Source organism: Tamandua tetradactyla, chromosome 14 (genome assembly GCF_023851605.1).
Source record: "Tamandua tetradactyla isolate mTamTet1 chromosome 14, mTamTet1.pri, whole genome shotgun sequence".
NCBI lineage: Eukaryota > Metazoa > Chordata > Mammalia > Pilosa > Myrmecophagidae > Tamandua > Tamandua tetradactyla.
In genome coordinates, this window is record NC_135340.1 from 76709667 (window position 1) to 76729449 (window position 19783).

A 19783-nucleotide genomic window follows, 5' to 3' on the forward strand; every position below is an offset into this window, starting at 1 on the left:
AATGGCAACAATTGTGACAAATGGTTGGGCTGGTTTTGTGATATCAACAAATGCCTAAGGAGAGGGGGCTGAGGCCTCAAAACTAATTTTCTCTCAGTCAAATTCAAAACCAAGTCTCCAGGGGGGGAAAAATGAATACATTAACCTATTTCACTTTAAATGATTACAATAAACACTGGCTTTATGGATCCGAAAGATTATTTCTTAAATAAATATTCTGGCCTGTGCTAAAATATTCTTACTATTGATAATTAAATTATCTTTATCTTTATAAATAATACAGTCGCTGCTGCAACTTGGTTGAAAATGCATATTTTACCTTTTTTAGCAATTATTTGTAATAAAATTAAAATATTTTAGAAGGTTCAGGAGCATGTTTTAGTTTGTTATTTCTTGGGGAAAACTGACATACTCAAGCTGGGATTAAACTGACACTCTCGAGTGCTTGGTGAGTAACCCACAATTTCTGTACCTTTGTAAGTGCCTGGCCCTGAGTGTGGAGGAAAGTGGGCTGAGTTGAACAGGAGGAACAAAGAATACAAGCAAGGATGAGAACAGAAGGAAGCTGCCATGGTCTTTTGCCTCTAGAAATAGCTGCTTTGGGGGCAGCTCTGAATATATTCCCTAAGGTTATGACTCGATCACGCTAAACTTCCCGTTAGTGGGAAACAGCTAAGATGATTGCTGCATCTTTCACTTCCATATTTGTCATCTCCTAACATCTTAGGGAATGCAGAACTATCCAACTGAATAATATTAAGAAGTCAGGAATAAATGATCAGTGGTCCTTGGTCCTTGGCAAATAGCACAAACCAACAGAGCAGCTGCTTTCAAGAAAATGATATTTGGCCACATGATGCTATTTGAGGAGGAAAGAGAGAACAACAAACTTGTGAAACACCAAAGCAAAAGCAATTTTGAAAGTGTCCAACTGAATACATGTGCTAAATAATTGCCATGAAAATCAAATGAAATCCTACACCACAGTGTAAAATTTATCTAATGCGTCCACAGGTGAAAACTCCCTTTTACGTTCACACATAAAAATCGACAGCGACACGTCCCGCCAAATGACTGAAGAACACGGCGAATGTAAGAATTTCCAGACCAATTTCTACTAGAACCCAAATGTTTGCCTTCCCCACAAGCCACACAAAGTTAAACACAAACACTCCAGGTTCCCTTCTCAGGAACCTTCTGAGTTCTCCAAAGACTGCGAACACCAACTCTTCTAAGGCTAAAAATCAGATTTTCTTTCATGGAAGTTTCAGGCTTTAACTCACCCAAAACACTTTTTTTTTTTTTTTTTTTTAAAGAAGCTATACCTGTGCTTTCCATAACAAGGTGGCCTAAAATATCAGGTGTCACAATTGCTCAGGTTCATTTTGCAGTTGATGCACATCTGAGCAGCGGACCTATGAGCGGACACTCTGGTCTCATCAGATATTCTGCAACTGTACATGTTAATTTGTAAGTTGAACAATCTCTCTGGGAAGGCAGGTAGGAAACCCACACTGAAACTGCTGATGGGGGTGACTTCAGCTGTCAAGGATTATGTCCTGACCGTGGTTTTGAGAGCCCTGGCTAAAAATGGAAGTCTTGAGACAGTTCAAAACTGAACCCATACACTTCACTGATAGTGAAAGTTTTTGAAGAACAGCTGCCAGAATGATTTAATAGGAGCTGGAATGTAATATCTTAAGAAAACCTATAGGCAAGTTAGGATGGTTCAGTTTTCAAGAAAAATCTGACAGATGCTAAAGAAGTCATTCGGGCGACTTTTATTAGAGGAAGAACGGATTGATTTTCTTCTTCCTCGCAAGTTCTGAGATGCTAAGATCAGAAATATGATGGGCTGCCTGCTGAGTTGGGTGAAAAACAGCCTCCACATGTAAGTGGCATAGAGGGCTTTTGCTAACACTCACAGCTTGGACCATTTAATTTCTCCTTGGCATGTGCAAAGTTTTGTGCCAACTCTCTTTTCAGCTGCTATTTTTCTGAACTTGTCATTGGGCCATTTTATCTTTGATCCTCTCCTACAAATCATGAAAGTAAAAATTGATCAAAAAACAAGGTGGTTACTGATCTAAATCTTTCTTTCAATTTAATATCTGAATTATACAGAGAGAGCTCTGTTTTAGGTTTTTCTACATTTTTGTGATGCCTGATGCCTAAGAATTTTCCTGCTCATTTTCATAGTTAGAAAGGCACTTAAAATCCACTCACTCTGGCTATGTCTTGATTTTATTTCAAAACAGGTATAACAGATGGACTTCTTTGAGCCTCTGCTGAAAGGCCGGGTGTCCTCACTAGCCACCATTCCATGCTGCCACCTAAATCCTCCCACGGATTTAAATTCAACCACAGATTAATGTTTCTTCAAATAGGCCAATGCAGTTAGTCTTAGGGATGACAAGTCCTTGAAGGTCCTTGTAGAGAGAAGATCTGTATATCAGCTAACATCCATGGTTTCTATCTTATCTTATTAGTTGAGGGGACTCTTCACATCCAGTGGAGTTGAACTAGTGGTTTTGTCCACTTATCCAAGAGCCGAGTCATCATGCAAATAGCAGCTTTCTATATATTGCCAGGTGGCCAGGAGTCCATCCCCAAACCACCATCATCAATAGGCACAATCACCAGCCCCTGTTCAGGAGAGGCCCAGGACTGAGCTAGCAGAAAGACTGAATTACTTACCACCTCTAGAGTGGGTCCCTCCAGGCCAGGGACGAGCTCATGGGCAAGGCTGTGCAAGGAAGCGCTGTGTACCATGCCTGCCCTGCGGATACACAGAGGACTTCAGTCTCCTGCACTGTCAATCTCTCAGTCATCATGAGCTCAAATATGCACCGACGACAGGGAAAACAACAACAACAACAACAACAAAACAACCCCCAAGAAGCGAAGGGCCACACGCTACCCTGGTGGAGGGACAGCCGACTGGACCTGTGCACTGAGGGATGGAAGTGCTGTCCTCGTGATGCAGCTACATGGGCATGATCTGTTCACCTTTTCTCAAACTGACATTCCGTTGAAGCCCATGGGAGAGCCACGTGGAAAGAGACTGTAGGCCTGGGCCCTAAAAGTCAGGCAACTTCTCATGGAATTTGTTGTGGGTTTTTTTGCCTTTTTTTTCCCCCTTGATTTCTACAAATACAAATATAGACAGACAGACAAACCCAAGACCAGATTTCAAGAATCAACGGAGGCACAAGCTAAACTACATTGGTGTTACGCAGATTTTTTTTTGGTTCCCAAATGTTTCCCACAAAATCAAAACATTTTAAAGGGTAATTAAGAAAAAAACCTGGGGATACATCTTTGTCACCCTAAATTGTGCTGTAAATCTCTCTCTTGCTTGTTCTTTGTAGGATGTCCAAGCGCATCTCATAAGCACAGTATATATCTGGGATCTACAATCAGTTTCAAATTCTAATGACACCATTAGCTCAGTCTCAGTGATAAGCTGGTCAAGTACTATGGAAGCTGACTGCCTGCGTCATGACATATTGATTTCATCCTGCTGTTCGAAGCACAATAAAAATATCGCTGCTCAGCTTGCAGATCCCAACGCCTTACATTGACATGAGTTTAAACTTATGGTGTAGTTTGAATGAAGGAAACTGATGAAAGCAGTTGAACCTGAGAAGTGGTGATGAATATGGAGTGTAAATCCAGCACACATTTCCCCATCAAACTACCGGATGCCATTTACCGAGGCCTTCGCAGGCCATGGCCAGTGGTCAAATGACAGCGCCTCTGTTCCCCATCGGTGTATCTGCTCCACAGACACAAGTACAGACGGCCTAATGTATGAACTAGGGGTGAAGGAAAAGAGACCAGAGTTTACAAGAAATCAAGGTGATGTTTCCTAGAAACATACCATCTTTTCTAAGAAGGATCCAGAGTAAGGGTGATCGGTAAGTAATTGATCCTCCTGGCCAGATGTCCTGATTTTTCAAAAGACTCGTGGCTCGAAACACTACGATTCATCAGACTCTGCCTTCGCCTCTCTCTTCAACATACACTCAGATACAAACAGGTGGAGATGTACCACTTCCGACCAGTACAGGTTGAAAAATACGACCTCTGCTGACCATGGATCACGGCTGAAACATTAGTTTATACTTGGAGGGTCACAGCAGCCAGACATATGTGAATTCCAACTCTCCAGAAAACTTTGGACAAAAGAAAAAGGCATTACTTACATGTATGCGTCTTCTTCGTTACTGAGATACCTGGAAGAGAAGAGATCATGACAGAGGTAAGAGAGGGTGCTTCCCTGGTGCATGTCATTCCCAGTGTGCTCAGGAATGCATTTCATTCACAGGGTGATGGAGAGACAAGATCACTTTTAATCTTGCATGGCAGCATCAACTGGATCCAACCCAAAGAAAAGCGACCCCGACTGAAGGAGGTAGAGACCACTGCCTGCTGATTTAAGAGGTTCTGTGGTCAAAAGCAGCAACATGGACAGTCATCAAACAGGGCTAAGCAGGGTGAGAGGAGACTCCTATTATTATTATTTTTTTTATTTTAAATAGGGGATATGAGCATGTCTATAGGCAGAGTGGGGAAGATTTAAGGCACAAGAGAATAATGTCAGCATACTGAGACACGAGCAGGACAAGCAACAGAGCAATTAATTTGCTAGGGCCAGTGATTCTGTGTTTACATTTTAATGAAAATGACCCTTGGTGTTCTCATGAAGCGTAATTTTTAATGGTGAGGGGGAAACACCTGCACAATGTCCCTGATTATCCATATTCATTAAGGTCAGAAGGGAATGAGTGCTACTTCTTTGTAGATGACACCAAAATGAACAGACTGGATGTAAATACAAGGGATTCATGAATTGTCACCTTTGATATTTCCAAGATGATTTACAACAGGTGACAAACATAACTCAGTCAAATTCAGGTTCTATGACCATGCAAAGATAACACAGATGCATGCTTCATTGCAAACGGTACCATCTCCATTTCAGAAGAAGTATTACATTTTAAATCCTTTATGCCTCATTCTTCTTGGGGACATTTCTGAGACTAAAGAGGCTCAAAGTAATAAAACTGTTGAAAGCCTTTAGCTTGTGACTAAGAACTGTGGTAAAACCTCGAATTTTTTTTTCTTTCAGTTTATTAAGGGAACTATTTAACCTTCCTCTGGAAAATAGAAGTTGAAAAATCTGACACCCACATCAGACCTATTACTTAGCTATGGAACATGTGGTACAGGGAATAAATCCATTCTGAGAATCCACAGTAGACGTAAAAAATATGTTAATTCCAAAGTTGTGCTCCAAGACCAAAATCATATACTTGCTCCCCCTACAACTTTCCACGGGACTTATTTAGCAAGGCTGCAATTATATAGCCCAACTCGAATTCACTTTTTTCCCCTTTTTATTGAGGAAAACTAAACTACTGTTTTTCAACATATTTGAGCTGGCTTCACAGAGTGAAGTTAGAACCTTTTGCAAAGATCCCTGAAGGCTTTCTCACATGGGAACTGCAAAAGTTTTCTAGAATTTTTTAAAAATAATCTTTATCAGGGGAAGGGAACTTCACCCAGCAATAACAGTGAGGAAAGTTTAAAATTTGAATACAATTTGCAACTCCAGCTCCTAACACTGGCACCAATAAATTGATACATTAGTGCTCCTTCAGCATTATGAGAGCTATGTGTGTTCTTTCCTTAGGAAATAATGCTTTCTATAAAATCACTTTGAAGAGAAAGTGCTTATGCTGTCACTCTTGATTATTCAGAACCTCCACACAATTGGATTTAACACAGCCCAAAACAGACCTATCTATATTCGCTGAGTGTGTAACTATTTTCTCCTGACATCTGAAGGCCTGATGAAAATACCACTGCTTTGACTTTTCTACTTAAATTTATTATATAGCATGATGCAGTGCTCTCGTCACATATTTTCATGATTATTACACTGATAATAGATTCTGAAAAACTTTGCAGGGAAGCGTTCTGATCTTTGAAGTTACAGTAGCAGGCATAGAACTAAAATTTCTCCTGTCTCCAGCATAAGGCATGACGTCAGCAATTGCACAAACCCTCGATCCTTTGGATGCAACTGCTGGTTTACGATCAATGAGGGATATACCTACATTGGGCTTGCCAGATTTAGCAGATAAAATACAGGATGCTCAGTTGAATTTGAATTTCAGACACTAAAAAATAAATTGATGTTTATTTGAAATTCAGATTTAACTGGGCATCCTGTGTTTTATCTGGCGATCTTTACACATGAATATAATGCAAATTATATATATATTATATACGAGGAAGAGACTATACCAATCAATTAATAACCATATTGTTATGGAAAAAAGCTTAAAAGACACAGCCCTCCCACAAAGCAATATTTTCTTTAGGCATTCATTAAACATGCATACATGGGAACTATGCATACAACTGTGAATACCATTTAAATTCTTTTTTCACTCAGTAGTCACTATGAAGACAGAATTTTATTTCTCTAGAAAAAAGCAAGCAAACGAAAACATCGCAAACATACACAAGAAAGGAAAACCTTAACAGAACCATCAGAAGATTTATTGGAATCCCCGTCTCTTCTCTTCCTTGAAAAATAACAATTGGGATCATACTTGAAGATGTGAATTTGTGTAATTCCTTTCATTATAGAAGCTCAAAGTACTTCACTGTAACTGACTCCATAGATGTGTTAGAAAGAAAAAAGCAGAAAACATTCTTTGCATTTTACAGATGGGGAAACTGAGGTTCAGGAAAGTTTAAGACAATGAAAAGTTTCTCTGTGAAAAGTTAATATTGGACTGGAAGTTTGCCCATGGCAAGCCTTTAAAAACCTTGATACAGTAGCACTCTTGAAAGTACACACATTCAGGAAAACATTTACCCCGGAGCGCAGCGTTCAGCAGTCAGCTAAGAACAGGACCCTGTCTCCTGGCCTTATCTAAATCAGAGAGCCTCATCGGGGTGTGGGTGAAAAATTTACCCGCACAGATCCTGAGGCAAACACACAGATACAACACTCCTTCCAATTAGAAGCTCGTATTAGGTTGAACCCCTTGGAGAAAGAATATTCTGCCAGGAATCCGGCCACCTGAACTGCATACTTTTGTCCCCATGGGGCCTTTTCTCAGAGAGGAAACATTTGCCTTGGCTTTGCTACCTGCAGCCACTGTCTTATCCATAAATGCAGGCGGGGTGGGGGCTGGGTCTTCCCTTCTCCCTTTCTTTTCACTTGCCCGGAGGTTGTAAGAATCTAATCCTCATCACCACAGAGCTCATCTTCAATGACAGCTGTCATAAGTTGCCAATTTTTGTCCTTACACGGAAGGGGAAAGGTCTTCAGGAGAAAACCAAAAAACAAAACAAACCAAAAAATCTTATCCAGACCTAAGAGCTACCAGCAGCAGCGCTGAGTCAAGAAGTTTGGGGGAATTGCTTTTTCCTAAAGATAAATTATAATGAGTATTTTTAGGCAGCAACGAGCTTTAATTTTACTCAGGAGTGAAAAGAATGAACTTTTTTTTGCAAAAATTGTGGTAGATATTAAATAACATAAAATTTGCCATTCTAACCATTTTTAAGTGTACAGTTTGGTGGTATGAGCTAAGTTCATAATGTTGTGTCACCATCACCACCAACCATCACCAAAACTTTTTCATCACCCTGAACAGAAACTCTACCTGTTAAGCAATAACTCCTCATTCTCCCTCTCCTGAGCCTCTGGCAACCTCTAATCTACTTTCTGTCTCTGTGAATTTGCTTATTCTAAATATTTCATGAAAGTGGAAGGGTGAACTTTTTAAACACAGCTCTTAAGATAACTGGGTTTGGAACCAGGCTGACTTGAGCTTGTGTTCTTAGCCCATGCACTTTCCTGCCTCTTGGCTGAGCAACCTTGGGCAAGTTACTTAACTTCTCTGGGCCTTCATTTCCTGGCTGTTAAAATTGTATGTAATCATAAAAATACCTCAAAAGGCGCTGTGAAATTAAAATGAAATAAGGATGCTTAAAGAGCTTTCCAGACTGGAAAGTGTGATATAAATGTCATTTACTTTGCTAATGGGTAGGCAGCCCACACAGTATGATTTTAACAAAACTGAATTAGAATGGACTACTAAAAGCTCCGCCAAGCTAAGCAAGATTTCCTGGGATCTCACACTCATTCATGGCCTAGGACTCTGGTTTTTGGGCTAAGTGCTCTGATGTGCATGTCCTCGCATTTGATGGAGGAGAGAATGAGACAGAGAACCGAGTTCCTAAAAGCAAGACTACCCTATTCTACACAGTGTACCCCACTGTGACCATAAATTCTCCAAAGTCAAGGGAAAATACATAATCACTAACAAGCAGCTATGTGGTCTGAGTGGGTTCTTGGCCAGTATGGTAAAGCACTTGGATCACCACCACCAAAGGGTGTCAACCAACTCCAGCTGCTGTGGAGGTTTTGGTTCACTTCCAAATGCCTGGGAAGGACACCCAGATCCTTCCCCCAGGTTCTTAGGCTGAGCGTAGAGATTGGGACTTCATGGAATTGGCGGGGGGGATGACAGGGGAAGCACTATTCTAGCAGTAAAGCACACAGAGACCCTTAGTGAAAAGTGAACTTAGATGACTTGAGCACAGCATTGAACTTCTCCAGGCCTTAGTTAGCTCATCTGTAGAATGAGGGAGCTGAACTATATGATTTCTCAATTTCCCTACTGGTTTATCCAGCAATGGCTCCTTGCCCTGCCTCCGAACCATCAAACCAACCCTCCTCTTTCTAAGCATTAGGCAGCTGGACCCGTTTCTCACTGTGAAAAATCTAAAGCAGCTCACAATCAAAGGTAACCCCCTGAAACTTTTTTTTTTTCCTTTTACCTTTAAAAACCAAAGAAGAAAGAAGGCAGTACCCACAAAAGGTTATATAAGTAAAAGATACACTCTCTTGGGTGATCTTTTAAAATGTTCTGGGCTAGGGAAAAATGGTACCTTTGATAAAAGTTGCTAGATTCTTTATGTTTTATTGCATCCATCTACCCATCTTTCTCTGGCACATTTCCAGGTAATGCTTTGGGGTTATTTATAAATGAACAACATGAGAGAAGTTTTAAATTGCCAATTAACACTATTAAAACAAAGGGAAAATTGCCACCAAAACTGGATCCAAAGTAGGGCCTCTAATACAGCAAGACTGCCCGACTCTCTTCAGTCGATCATGCTTCAAATATAGTAAGGGAAATGTCACGAAAACACCACAAATCTATCACTGTCATAGTTATCAGTAGGGAACAGTTTCAGAGTTATAGTTAGCATACACAGAGCACTTTAGGAAGATAATCTGATATTTTCAATCAGTGCCAAATCGTGAACAAATTAACTTCCTTGATGGACTTCTTATTGTCTCTTGGTTTCTAGGCAGTTGTCTGGGTACCAAGTTTATTTTAACTTTTTTATTTTCATAAGAGGTAGCATCTTTCCTCCTCAGACATGCCAATTACTGAATGAGTATTTCTAGACACTGAATTCTGGGCAAGTCTCTAGCCATGAGAGATGCCCCTTTGCCACTTTGCCAATATTCAGTCTGTTTGCCTTCTCTTGCACAAGGAGATAATTCTGAGATAGAGATATTTAAACATGGATAAGTTCTGTTTAGAGTAAAAAGCAAAAAGGAAAGCAAAGGAAAAACAAAGAATATCTAAAATCAAATGCAGTGAAGGTCCTTCCTTCCTTCCGTCCTTCCTTCTTTCCCGTCTCTCTCTCTCTCTCTGTCAGTACTTCCATATGCAAGCACGATGTGTGCAAGGTGAAGTGGAGATGGGCTGAATGACAATTAAGACAGTCCTTAATTGGCTCAACTCACAATTCCATATTAGCCTTGCACATCATTTGATTCCTAGAAAAGGGCTCCAAATCTGAAGACCTTCAAAAAATTCAGGCTCTCTCTATCCAAGATGCCTGAGTCAATTTAGGCCGTGAGATCTTGAGTAAATGGCCTAACCTCTCTGAGCCTCCGTTATCTCATCTATAAATTGGAAATAAAATTTCCAGTAGTAGGTTTGGGATAAGTCTTAAGATAATTGACTTTAAGATAACGACACCTAGCATAGTGCCTCTTGCCTACTAAGGCTGTTTCTAATCGCAAACACTTTGCATAAGATACACAGAGAGTTATCTTTGGGCAGGTACAACATACAAATTATACTGTCTTTAAAGAGGTGAATCATGGGGTAAATTGACGCTGGAGAGCTCAGGACAGAACTTTTGAAACAAAATGTGGGAACCGTTAACCTGCTCCTGACACGTCACTGACACACACACAGCATAAAGGCTTCAGTTTCACCGTCCGCTATGCTCTCCTTCTTTACTTTTTAATTGTAAAGAGCTTGCAGCTAAAACAATCTGTAAGTAGCCCACGAACACCAGCTAAGAAACAAGGCTGAACATTTAGGCGGCAGGCTTTTCTCCTTTTTAAACGGCAAACAATGGTTTCATAAAGGAAAAATATTTCTTGATGCTGGCCCGGGGACCCCCCCTGCCTCAACCCTGCATTGTCCCTGAGCCTGCTGCTTTCCATCCATAGTCCAAGGAGAAAACCTGCAGGAGGCGGAACGGTGACAGCCCGGTATCGGGCCTCGCCAAACAAAATGACGTTGCAAAACAATGTCCTTGTCTAGGACAAAAGAACCATTAATGATAATCAGTACATATTACTGAAAGTGCTCCAAGTAATCTTTAACTTTGTTTCAAAAATTCTTAATGGACACTAATGCTTCGAGTTCACTCAAAAGAGAAATAAATTACGTGCCAGGGTTGCAGGGACCAAGGGCGATAACGCAGAAGGCATCAAAGCATTAGCAATTTTACGACAATCAAACAGTTTATAATTGCATAAAAAGCCTTTAAAATTCATTTAGAAATATTAATTATGAACATAAATTGTACTTTAATGTGGCTTTCTTTATGTTCGATTTATATCAGAGTTTGAGCTCTTTCAGTAACATCATTTCTGCTCTTTTACCAACGAAGGCACTTTTTATAGCATGAAAAAGTTCCATTTTTGTGTGAAAAATAACAGAAATAGATAAGACAATTTTTTTCTGTTTTTTTTTTTAATTTTTAATTTTTTTGTGTGTGACTGCTGTCCAACTTCAGGTTACATGCCTCACATTCAGGTCTAGAAATATCATTTAATATTAGACAGGCCAGAGCTATATACTCTTTCAAGTTCTGCTTTTATACTTGACAAAACAGTTCCTCACCTGGGTTCCCCAAGCAAAGGCAACAGAGAGAGAACATTAGTCTAGATGAGAAAGAAATCTTGGGATTAAACTTATTTGGGAAAGATCCATCTTTTCTCTTACAGATTACTATTCACGCATTATGAAATACCCCATACTTACGGAGGGTAATTTCCTCTATTATCACATGCTGGTGCCAAACTCCAGATCAGTACTCAAGTACAGTAAGAATAGGAAGAATAACAAGAATCCTTGTCTTGCAAATTGATTTCCTTTTACTGAGTCTCTATAGTGAAAATGGAGCCACCCATTAGTTATTTCACAGTTGATTGACATCTGGTCTTGGCGCTCTAAGCAGAGGTGTAGACTGATCATCAACCCTTCTAGCTTAGCCTTCTGAAATTGAGAAGTTTCATCTCATAAGTGAATAATTTGAACTTGAAATCAACAGGCTTTTCCAGGAAATGCTTTCCTTCATGGAGCTCTGAAATCTGTTGAAACTGTTTATCTTTGCCACTAACATGGGCAGGTATTGACTTGAACGGTTTGCAGGTGACATGCTCACATGCTGTCAGACACACAGCTCTAGCTGTGATCCTTAAAATCAAAGCCATCAGAATCAGCTGGGTAAGAATGACCCTGCGCTTATGGGGATGCTGGGCCAAAGCAAGCTAGGCACTAGAGACATTTTGCCTATATACGGCTTTAGAATCAATAACCTAAATCGTACTGTTCGGCACATAGATCCTGGTTAGTGCACCAGGTCAAGACAAGTCAGGACTGAAAAACCCTTGACCAGGTCTGCAGCCATCCCAACACCAAAGTCTGCTCCCGACAGTAGAAGCATGGGTAGTCAGGGGTACGCTAGCTTTGACAAAGAAGAAAAGAACCCCATGGGCTCACCCTTGTCCTGGATCAGCTAGAAAGGAGAGGGAATTGGCTAAAGTGGAAGTAATGGGAAGCTGAGTCTAAATTTCGAGGAAATGAGTTGGTCCAGGATGACTGGTCAGAGCCCCAAGATCCAACAGGATAGCAAACAAAAATTCAGAAGTGGAGAGACAACTTCAGTTATTCCTGAGCATGTAGGATATCAACAGAAGTAAAAGACTTCTGAAAATGTCAGCATTATTATCATCCTGAAAAAGAAAGATGAAAACATTGATTAAACCAACTATTTGTAGCATCTCTCCTCATTTCCGAAGATAAGACTTTGGAGACAGTCTATCCTCATTACTTGCAGATTCCATATTCAGGAAGGTTTCATGGTCATCTGTAGGCATTAGGCTGTTTGTGGACAAGTGCAGAGTGACAAAAAACTGAAGTCTCCTGATGCACACATGTTCAGCTGAGTTTGATGAAGGCCAAGTTCTACCTTCTTGTTTCAGCTCTCATATTGTAAACAATGTTTCAATGTCGCTCTAAAATATTCTGAAGGCAATGATACTGTTTCTAGGTGGGGTTAAATGGGGGCAGTGTCTAAGAGGCTGGAGCTTTCTCGGGAATCATTGTATGTAAACTTAAGAAAGAAGCAGATGTTATAAAAATATCTTTAAACAGAAACACACACAAAAAATGTGGGGACTAAATGTGACCAGAGGCTTGCAAGAACCTAATTCTGCATTTCCCCTGGAGGCAATGGTTCAGTATTGGCTAACTCAGTGTTTCAGGTGACTTTATAGAAGGTAATTTCACTTACAACAAGAATTGACTGTAGTTTGTCTGGATTACCCTGTGCTGGGTGACATTTCAAGAAAAGAAAGCAGTCATCAAGATATCTATATTGCATTGACAAAATTTATCAAGAATATGGAAATTATTATATTAGATGTTTAAACCATTTTTCCATTTGGGATTTAGAGCCAGGAAATTAGGACTCCAATTTTAGCTCTGTCATTTGGCAGCTGTGTGATTCTGAGCAAGAACTTAATTTCCCTGAGCCTTAGTTTCCTCATCTCTAAAAGGAGGGGGAAATAATTTGTTTTTTCATCTGCAATTCCACCAGTAGAAAAGTAGCGTTAGAAAGTAATCATGTCTGCAGACAAGACAGTTCATGTAGTATTGTTTACATGAGCAAAATATTAGGAAGAAAACAAGCCAGATGTCAACAGTAGAGGGTGAGATAAGTAAACCATAATATGTCCGTATAAGGGAATATTCAACTATTGTCAAAAAAATTAAAAATTAATCACATAGAAGGATGTTCAAAATCTATAAAGAGAAACAAAAAAGTCAGTCCCAAAGCATTGTATAATCCCATGTCTGTCAAAGAAGAAAATAAATAAACACGTATGGAAAAAAGACCAAAAACATACACAAAATATTGATGATGGGGGTTATTTCTGGGTGGAAGAATTATGGATTTTTACTTTATCTTCTAAAATTTTTATAACAAAATTGTAGAAATAAAAATTTAATAAGAACAAAGAAAAGTTAATATTAAAATACCTACCTCACAGAGTAACTATAAGGATAAAATGAAATAAAGGAAAATGTGACCTGATGTTAACTTCTATTATCACAGACATTATTTCCTTGTGACCATTAGAAGAGTCCGTTTCCTACAGCAACTATTAATTGTATTGCACCTTCCAGGGAACGCTGTTTGAAGTCTAAATGAGATGGCATAGCAAGCAACTTTCAGGGGGCCCCTTGGGGATGTATAGTCTGCTAAGATGATAAAAATAGTAATCAAATGACTTATCAATATGTTGTATAATGTCTGAAAAATAAGTCTTGTTTAGTTCCTTGTTTTTTACCTAATGCTTCAGAATGCAGTGAGAGACCCAGAGGCTGATGTTAGAAAATTTTCGAATCCTGGGGGAAGAACTATCCTTCAGCTACCAAAAAGAGATTTTGTTTATGCAAACGATTCTAGGACACAATTCTGTCAAGACCCACCAGTGATAAGGTCCACACAGGGCTGGTGGAGACTTCTGCAGGGCAGGTGTAGCCTAAGAGACTGATCACAAATTCTTCAAGGCAAGAGGGAACCCTTTTATTGGCATTCCTGGACAAATTCCTGGGAGTCAGTGCCAAGTAATGTAAAGAGCAAAACTTTGAGACTGAAAGCCCCAGGATGGAACCCAGGCTGGAATCTCCTGGCTTCACCACTGACTCGTCATTTCACTTGAGGTGAGTTATTTAGTCCAAGCTTCAGTTTCAGTTTCTGTGAGATGCAGGTAAGACTACCTTCTGTTGGGTTGCTATGATAATAAGATGGCAAATACAGTGCAAAGCTGGAAGCTGTCAGCTGTCATTGAATTTCATTATCTAAGCAATGCATCTTTCAGCATTGCATTGATAGAAAGGGAAGAAAAAAAATTTTCCAAAAGGTCCATGTGTCCCAGGATTGTGGCATTGAAGTGACATTGAACTTCAGAACAAACCATGGGCTCTGTTTGAGACTGATGATAACTTTTAATAATTTGTTTGATTTCAATCAACATAGCTCGTCTCCCGGGGGAAATTTCTTTGTGTTAAATAGGTAGGAAATTTTATAAACTTAAGGTACCTGACAATACTCTGAGATCTTTTGAAAACAGGGTGTGGCACATTTCGAGCTGCCTCTCCAAATCCATTCTTCCATAGCAGTCAAGCTTTAGCTGGGCACACAGCTACCCAGTAAGAAATAATTTCACTCACATTTCATTCTTACCAAAGAAATGTGAACAGAAGGGACATAACTTAAAAGGAAGCTACTTGCCCTGAATATCCTCTCGTTCCCCCCTCCTGTAAGCTGGAACCTGGGTGGAGACATGACCCAGCTCTAACCATGTGCGTGAAGCCATCTGCTGGGGGAAAGTGGAGCCCCTGGACAGCTCCCTGCTCCTGGTGACACTGCGTACAGGGTCTCTGCACAGCCTCCACTGGCTTCAACACCCCTGGAGGAAGAAGCAAATCTCTGCCTCATATAGGCCACCGTGTTCTTGGGTCTCTTTGCTGTAGCAGTTTAGTTTAAAACCTAATAAAGTAGACTAAATTAGTAAATTTACTCAAGTTTATAGCTTAGATCACCAAATGTTAGATCTAGAAGAGACTTGAGGATTTATACGTGTCCCTGGAAAAAGAGAGAAAATGGGCTCAGGGGAATTAAATGATTGATTCCAAGTCACCCAACCAGTTAGAGGCAGGACACAGGGCTGGACCTGGCTCTGCAGGTTCCAAGGTCTGTGCTGTGTTCCGTCTCCCATCAATGTACAGGACCCGTTGATTGGACCCATGAATGGTTTCACCAGCACCATTTAGAAGTTTCATTTAAACCAGAGTGACTTTTTAAACTGTAAATCAGGTCCTGTCAGTCCCCTGCTCAAACTCTTTCTAGAGCTCATAAGATCCTGCGTGCGCCAGCCTGCCGCGTGCTCCAGCCCCGTGCCATCCTCTCTCTGCCTCGCGTATCTCACTCTTCCTGGTGGCCTTGAATTTTCTCTAAAGCTCCAAGCTTGTTGTCAGCCTTGGGTCCTTTGGGTGTGTAATTCCCTCTGTTTGCTTCAGCTTGATCACTCCAGGCCCCCCTTACATGTATTCCGCTTTATCGTCACCTGCTCCCAGCTTATTTAGTTTCCGGGCCAGCTTACCTGGAACAGTGCCCCAGCCCCAATCCTTCACTTTGCTTTCCTTTTCTTCCCAGTATTTCTCTCCTCTTGGCATCCTATTACACTTATAGGGTTATTGTATGTTCTTTCCAACAATGTCAGCTCTTGAAGGCAGAGACTCAGTGTTCTTGATTTGCTACTGTGTTTTGTTTTGCTTTGTTCTGTTTGGAGCATGGGTCAGGAATCAAACCCTGGTCTCCGGCATGACAGGCGAGCATTCTACCACTGAGCCACCCGTGCACCCTAGGTACTGCTGTGATTTACTGGTATCTAAAATGGTGCCCGGCACAGAGTAGGAGCCCGAAACAATATTTGTTGAATGAATGAATGAAGATGGCTCCCCAAAGTCATGCATCTAATTTACCGATCCTGACCCCAAAATCCTAGTCCTCTGCAAATGTGCTGAGGGCACGACGGAAACACAGACGGTGAGACAAATACTAAGTGAGGTGACTTAGGAGAAAAGTTAGAAGAGGTTTGCAAAGGTGAAGGAAAACCGGAAGGGTACATACAAAGAGTGAGAGGGAGGAGAGCACATACTAACCCCAGGACCCAAAGGACAGTTCGGGCAACGAAAAGAAAAGTTAAAATGGTGCTTTTAAATACTTTGATAAAATCAATTTGGTCATTACCAGAGCTGAACACAGGGCACGTATACCTCATCTGTTAAAAAGATCTTTAAGGTCTTGTTAATGGATCCCTAGCACAGAAGCTTGTAAAGGTTATAACCCAGCTTGTAAAGCTAATCTCATATTGGCTCTGGGATAATAAAGAACCTACAGGAAAATTTCCACTTAACCACATGCTATAGTATAGTTCTTTGCAAGAAGCAGGGCCTGTGTAACTTCCCATATATGGCAATCCACAATAGCTTAACTCTGCCATTTCTGAGATTGAGAAAGCTATCTTGGAGACCATGATTTTAGTTCTTTTAGGGTTCTCATCTATAACAGCCTAGATGTTAACTTGGGTTTAGCAATTTCCTGTCTATTCAAAATGATTTTAAAATAAAAGTCAGGATGCCAGTGAATTATGCCAGGAAACTATTTGCCAAGGTTTGCTTTTTTGTTTTAGGTTTTTTTTTGTTGTTGTTCTTATCAAAGGATAGCTCTGTTTTATATTTTTACACTCTTAATTTTAAATCCTTGGTTTCTTCTTCTTCTTCTTATTGATATGCGGGTTTTAGGTCATTCTTTTTAAATAAATAATACAACCTCATTTCTTGACTCACTGCACCACCTGGGATGGTCTACGGAGGGGGTACAGAAAGCAAAGATGAGTTTACGCCCCCTAGCAAGTCCAGAAAACAAAACTAAATAGCAACTACAAAACCTTTCTAAGTAGCCTTGAAAAAGATACAAGGGGGAATGCAATGAAGAATGTGAGTGAAGCAGGCATTTAATTTCAAGCAAGATCCACAGTGAAATCTGTAGGGATGAGACGATATGTCTGAGATTTGCCTTAAAATGTTTCCACAAAGCAAAAAGGATAGATGGAACAAGTATGGAAAAATCTTGATAAGTCTGGGTTTTGGGTATATGACAGTTCATTGTATTGCTGTCTCTAGTTGTATGGATGCTTGAAACTTTCATAATAAAAAATTCAAGTCAGCAAGGGCTGGTTGGAAAACTTTGAAGAGATGCTCAGTCTCCCTCACATAAAATGTCTGAGTGATTCTTTGCGGGCTTGTGAATTTGCATCTGTAGCATTTCCTCAAAAGTTGAAGAAGGCATTACTAGAGTAGGTTTCAGTGTTTTGGAGAGAGGATACCTTCCAAATGGATTTATTTTTTAATTTACTTTCATTTATTTTATTTGTTAATTCCATTTTATTCCACCCCCCCCCCCCTTCCAAATACTGATTTTCAGTGAGGCTCAATCTTTCCAATCATGACTTTATCAACCATGATATATTTTAGGAATGAATGGAACCTCATTGGATGGTGAGGGAGTATTGGAATTTGATACAGTCTTGTTAATGGATCCCCAACCAAGAAGCTTATAAAAGTTATAACCCAACTTGTAAAGTCAATCTCATATTGGCTCTGGGATGATAAAGGGTGTATGTGGTAGAAAATACATCAGAAAACATAAAGTTTGAATTCCTGCATCCCCGTTTTTACTCTAGTTTTGATTGGTCTGCCTTCCTGGACAATTTTTTGGCTAGTTTCCTTTGTTCTCAGCAGCACATGTTTTGTAGGTATGATTAGGAATCCCACCCATGCACAGGAATTAGCAGCCATCCTTAAAACCAGGTTAGTTCTACTATATAGAAACAAATAGAATTATAGGAAGTCCTCTAAGGCAATGATCCCAAACAAGAAACTAATAAATTGTGGCTACTCTCTTAAAGTGACTATTCTGAGACAGGCATTTGTCTCCAACTTGGAGTTTAGTCCCTTTGTAGATAGTTTCAATTCATCATTCTGAATAGCAATCTTATCCCCATTCAGACAAGACATAGGATTTCCCCATCCAGTTTTTTTCTTTTTTCGAGTCCTACATTTTAACTCAATTGAAGATTATTCAAGGTCAATTTGCAGTAAACCCTTTCAACAACATATTCATTGTTATATGGTCGACAGCATAGTTTCAGTTCACCTTTTGATTTCCTCATCTCCCTCTGTGAAGTAAGTAGTGAAGCCATTGTCAGGCCATTTCTCAGAGAGGAGACTGCGTGTCAGAAAGAGGACAGACACTCTCCAGCTCAAGTGGTTCATGAATGGTAGAACTGGGGCCAGAGCTCAGCTATGTGACTTTTTCAGTGATGATTGTAGCTAATTCCTCCTCCTGGACACCTGGCTAGATTCTTTAAATCTTCCCCTACATCCACACCCAACACAAAGGTATCAAGCAAAAAACATTGGAGATAAACATCTGAGTCCTGGCTCACAGGGTTCCTCGTGGTCTCCTCTGCCCTCTACCAGCACTGAACTGTTTCACCCCTTCGCTCTCCTACCATTGAACTCTTTCACCTCTTTGCTCTCCTACCTTTACATTTTGGTTGACAGTTCATATCTGGTAAATCAGATTTTAGATGGGCTACTGCTGTACACAGCTACCACCTGTATTTGTGGGTAAGAGGTGCTCAGGAGTGGAGGGCCTTGACCAAGACTTGAGGATACTCGTAGCTCTCAGAGTGAGAGACTGGACTCTTACGATGTGTCTAAGTACATATGATCAGCCCCGCCACACTCAGCCGTGCACTCCATTCTCTGCCCTTCACACAGTGTAAAAACAGCACTCTCGATGCCTTTATGAATTTGGAAACCATCTCATCTCCAGTGGGGAAGGTTTTGTTACCTCTAACTTCAGAGTTGCCACTGATTAGTTCCAGAATCTCTTAGCGGCCAGGTCGACAGAGCCAGAGTGAAGCCTGAAACCATTTGAACATCTCATTAATGGACAATCTGATCTTTCAGGTTAAGGTGGAGTTTGTTCAAGTGTGAAAACTCAGACTTGCCATCTAGACTGTCCCTGGTTTACTGCCCTTATTGTTTGTTCTCTCCCTGCCCCGTGCTAGCCAGGCACCATATTAGGTGATGGGCTACAACACTAAAGATAGAAAGGGTCCCAGTATTTATGCAGCTTGAGGGGTAGGGGTGTGGGAGTCTACAGTGTAAGAATGTCAGCCAAAGCCTCAACTGGTGACCCAAATTCCATGCAGGCCACACATTTTCCATTAGTCCCACCCATGTTCCTAGAAGTCATCTCTTCTCCCTAGGGAGCTCCCAACACGGCTCTTCACATCCACAAGCGTCAAGAGCAAGCAGTGTTTTGGCATTGCTGGAATGATGCAGACTACGAAAAACTAAAACTTTTCTTTTAGTTAATGGAGAAATCCTTATCCCAACCAAGTTTCCTTTTAGCTGTGGTCACGTGAGGGAGGCACTGTTGATTTTTTTCAACTACACATACGTACCAAGGCACATGCCTCTAACTCAAAATATTTCCCACTCCA

At 40.5% G+C, this 19783-nt stretch overlaps 1 protein-coding gene and 1 long non-coding RNA gene across 3 annotated transcripts in view; one reads left to right on the forward strand and one right to left on the reverse strand.

The window, feature by feature from the left end:
• Window positions 1–5085, forward strand: part of LOC143656205 (uncharacterized) — a 49662-nt gene extending 44577 nt beyond the window's left edge. Inside the window, exons 4-5 of the long non-coding RNA XR_013162427.1 lie at window positions 3372–4264; window positions 4331–5085. This is a non-coding gene — a long non-coding RNA (uncharacterized LOC143656205). The remainder of the gene's footprint in view (window positions 1–3371; window positions 4265–4330) is intronic.
• The window catches only part of RORA (RAR related orphan receptor A), a 717907-nt gene that overhangs the window by 166706 nt on the left and 531418 nt on the right, over window positions 1–19783 (reverse strand). For both annotated transcript variants that reach the window (XM_077128083.1, XM_077128089.1), the window contains exon 2: window positions 4209–4238. In XM_077128083.1, coding sequence (XP_076984198.1) covers window positions 4209–4238 — 30 coding nt within the window. The remainder of the gene's footprint in view (window positions 1–4208; window positions 4239–19783) is intronic.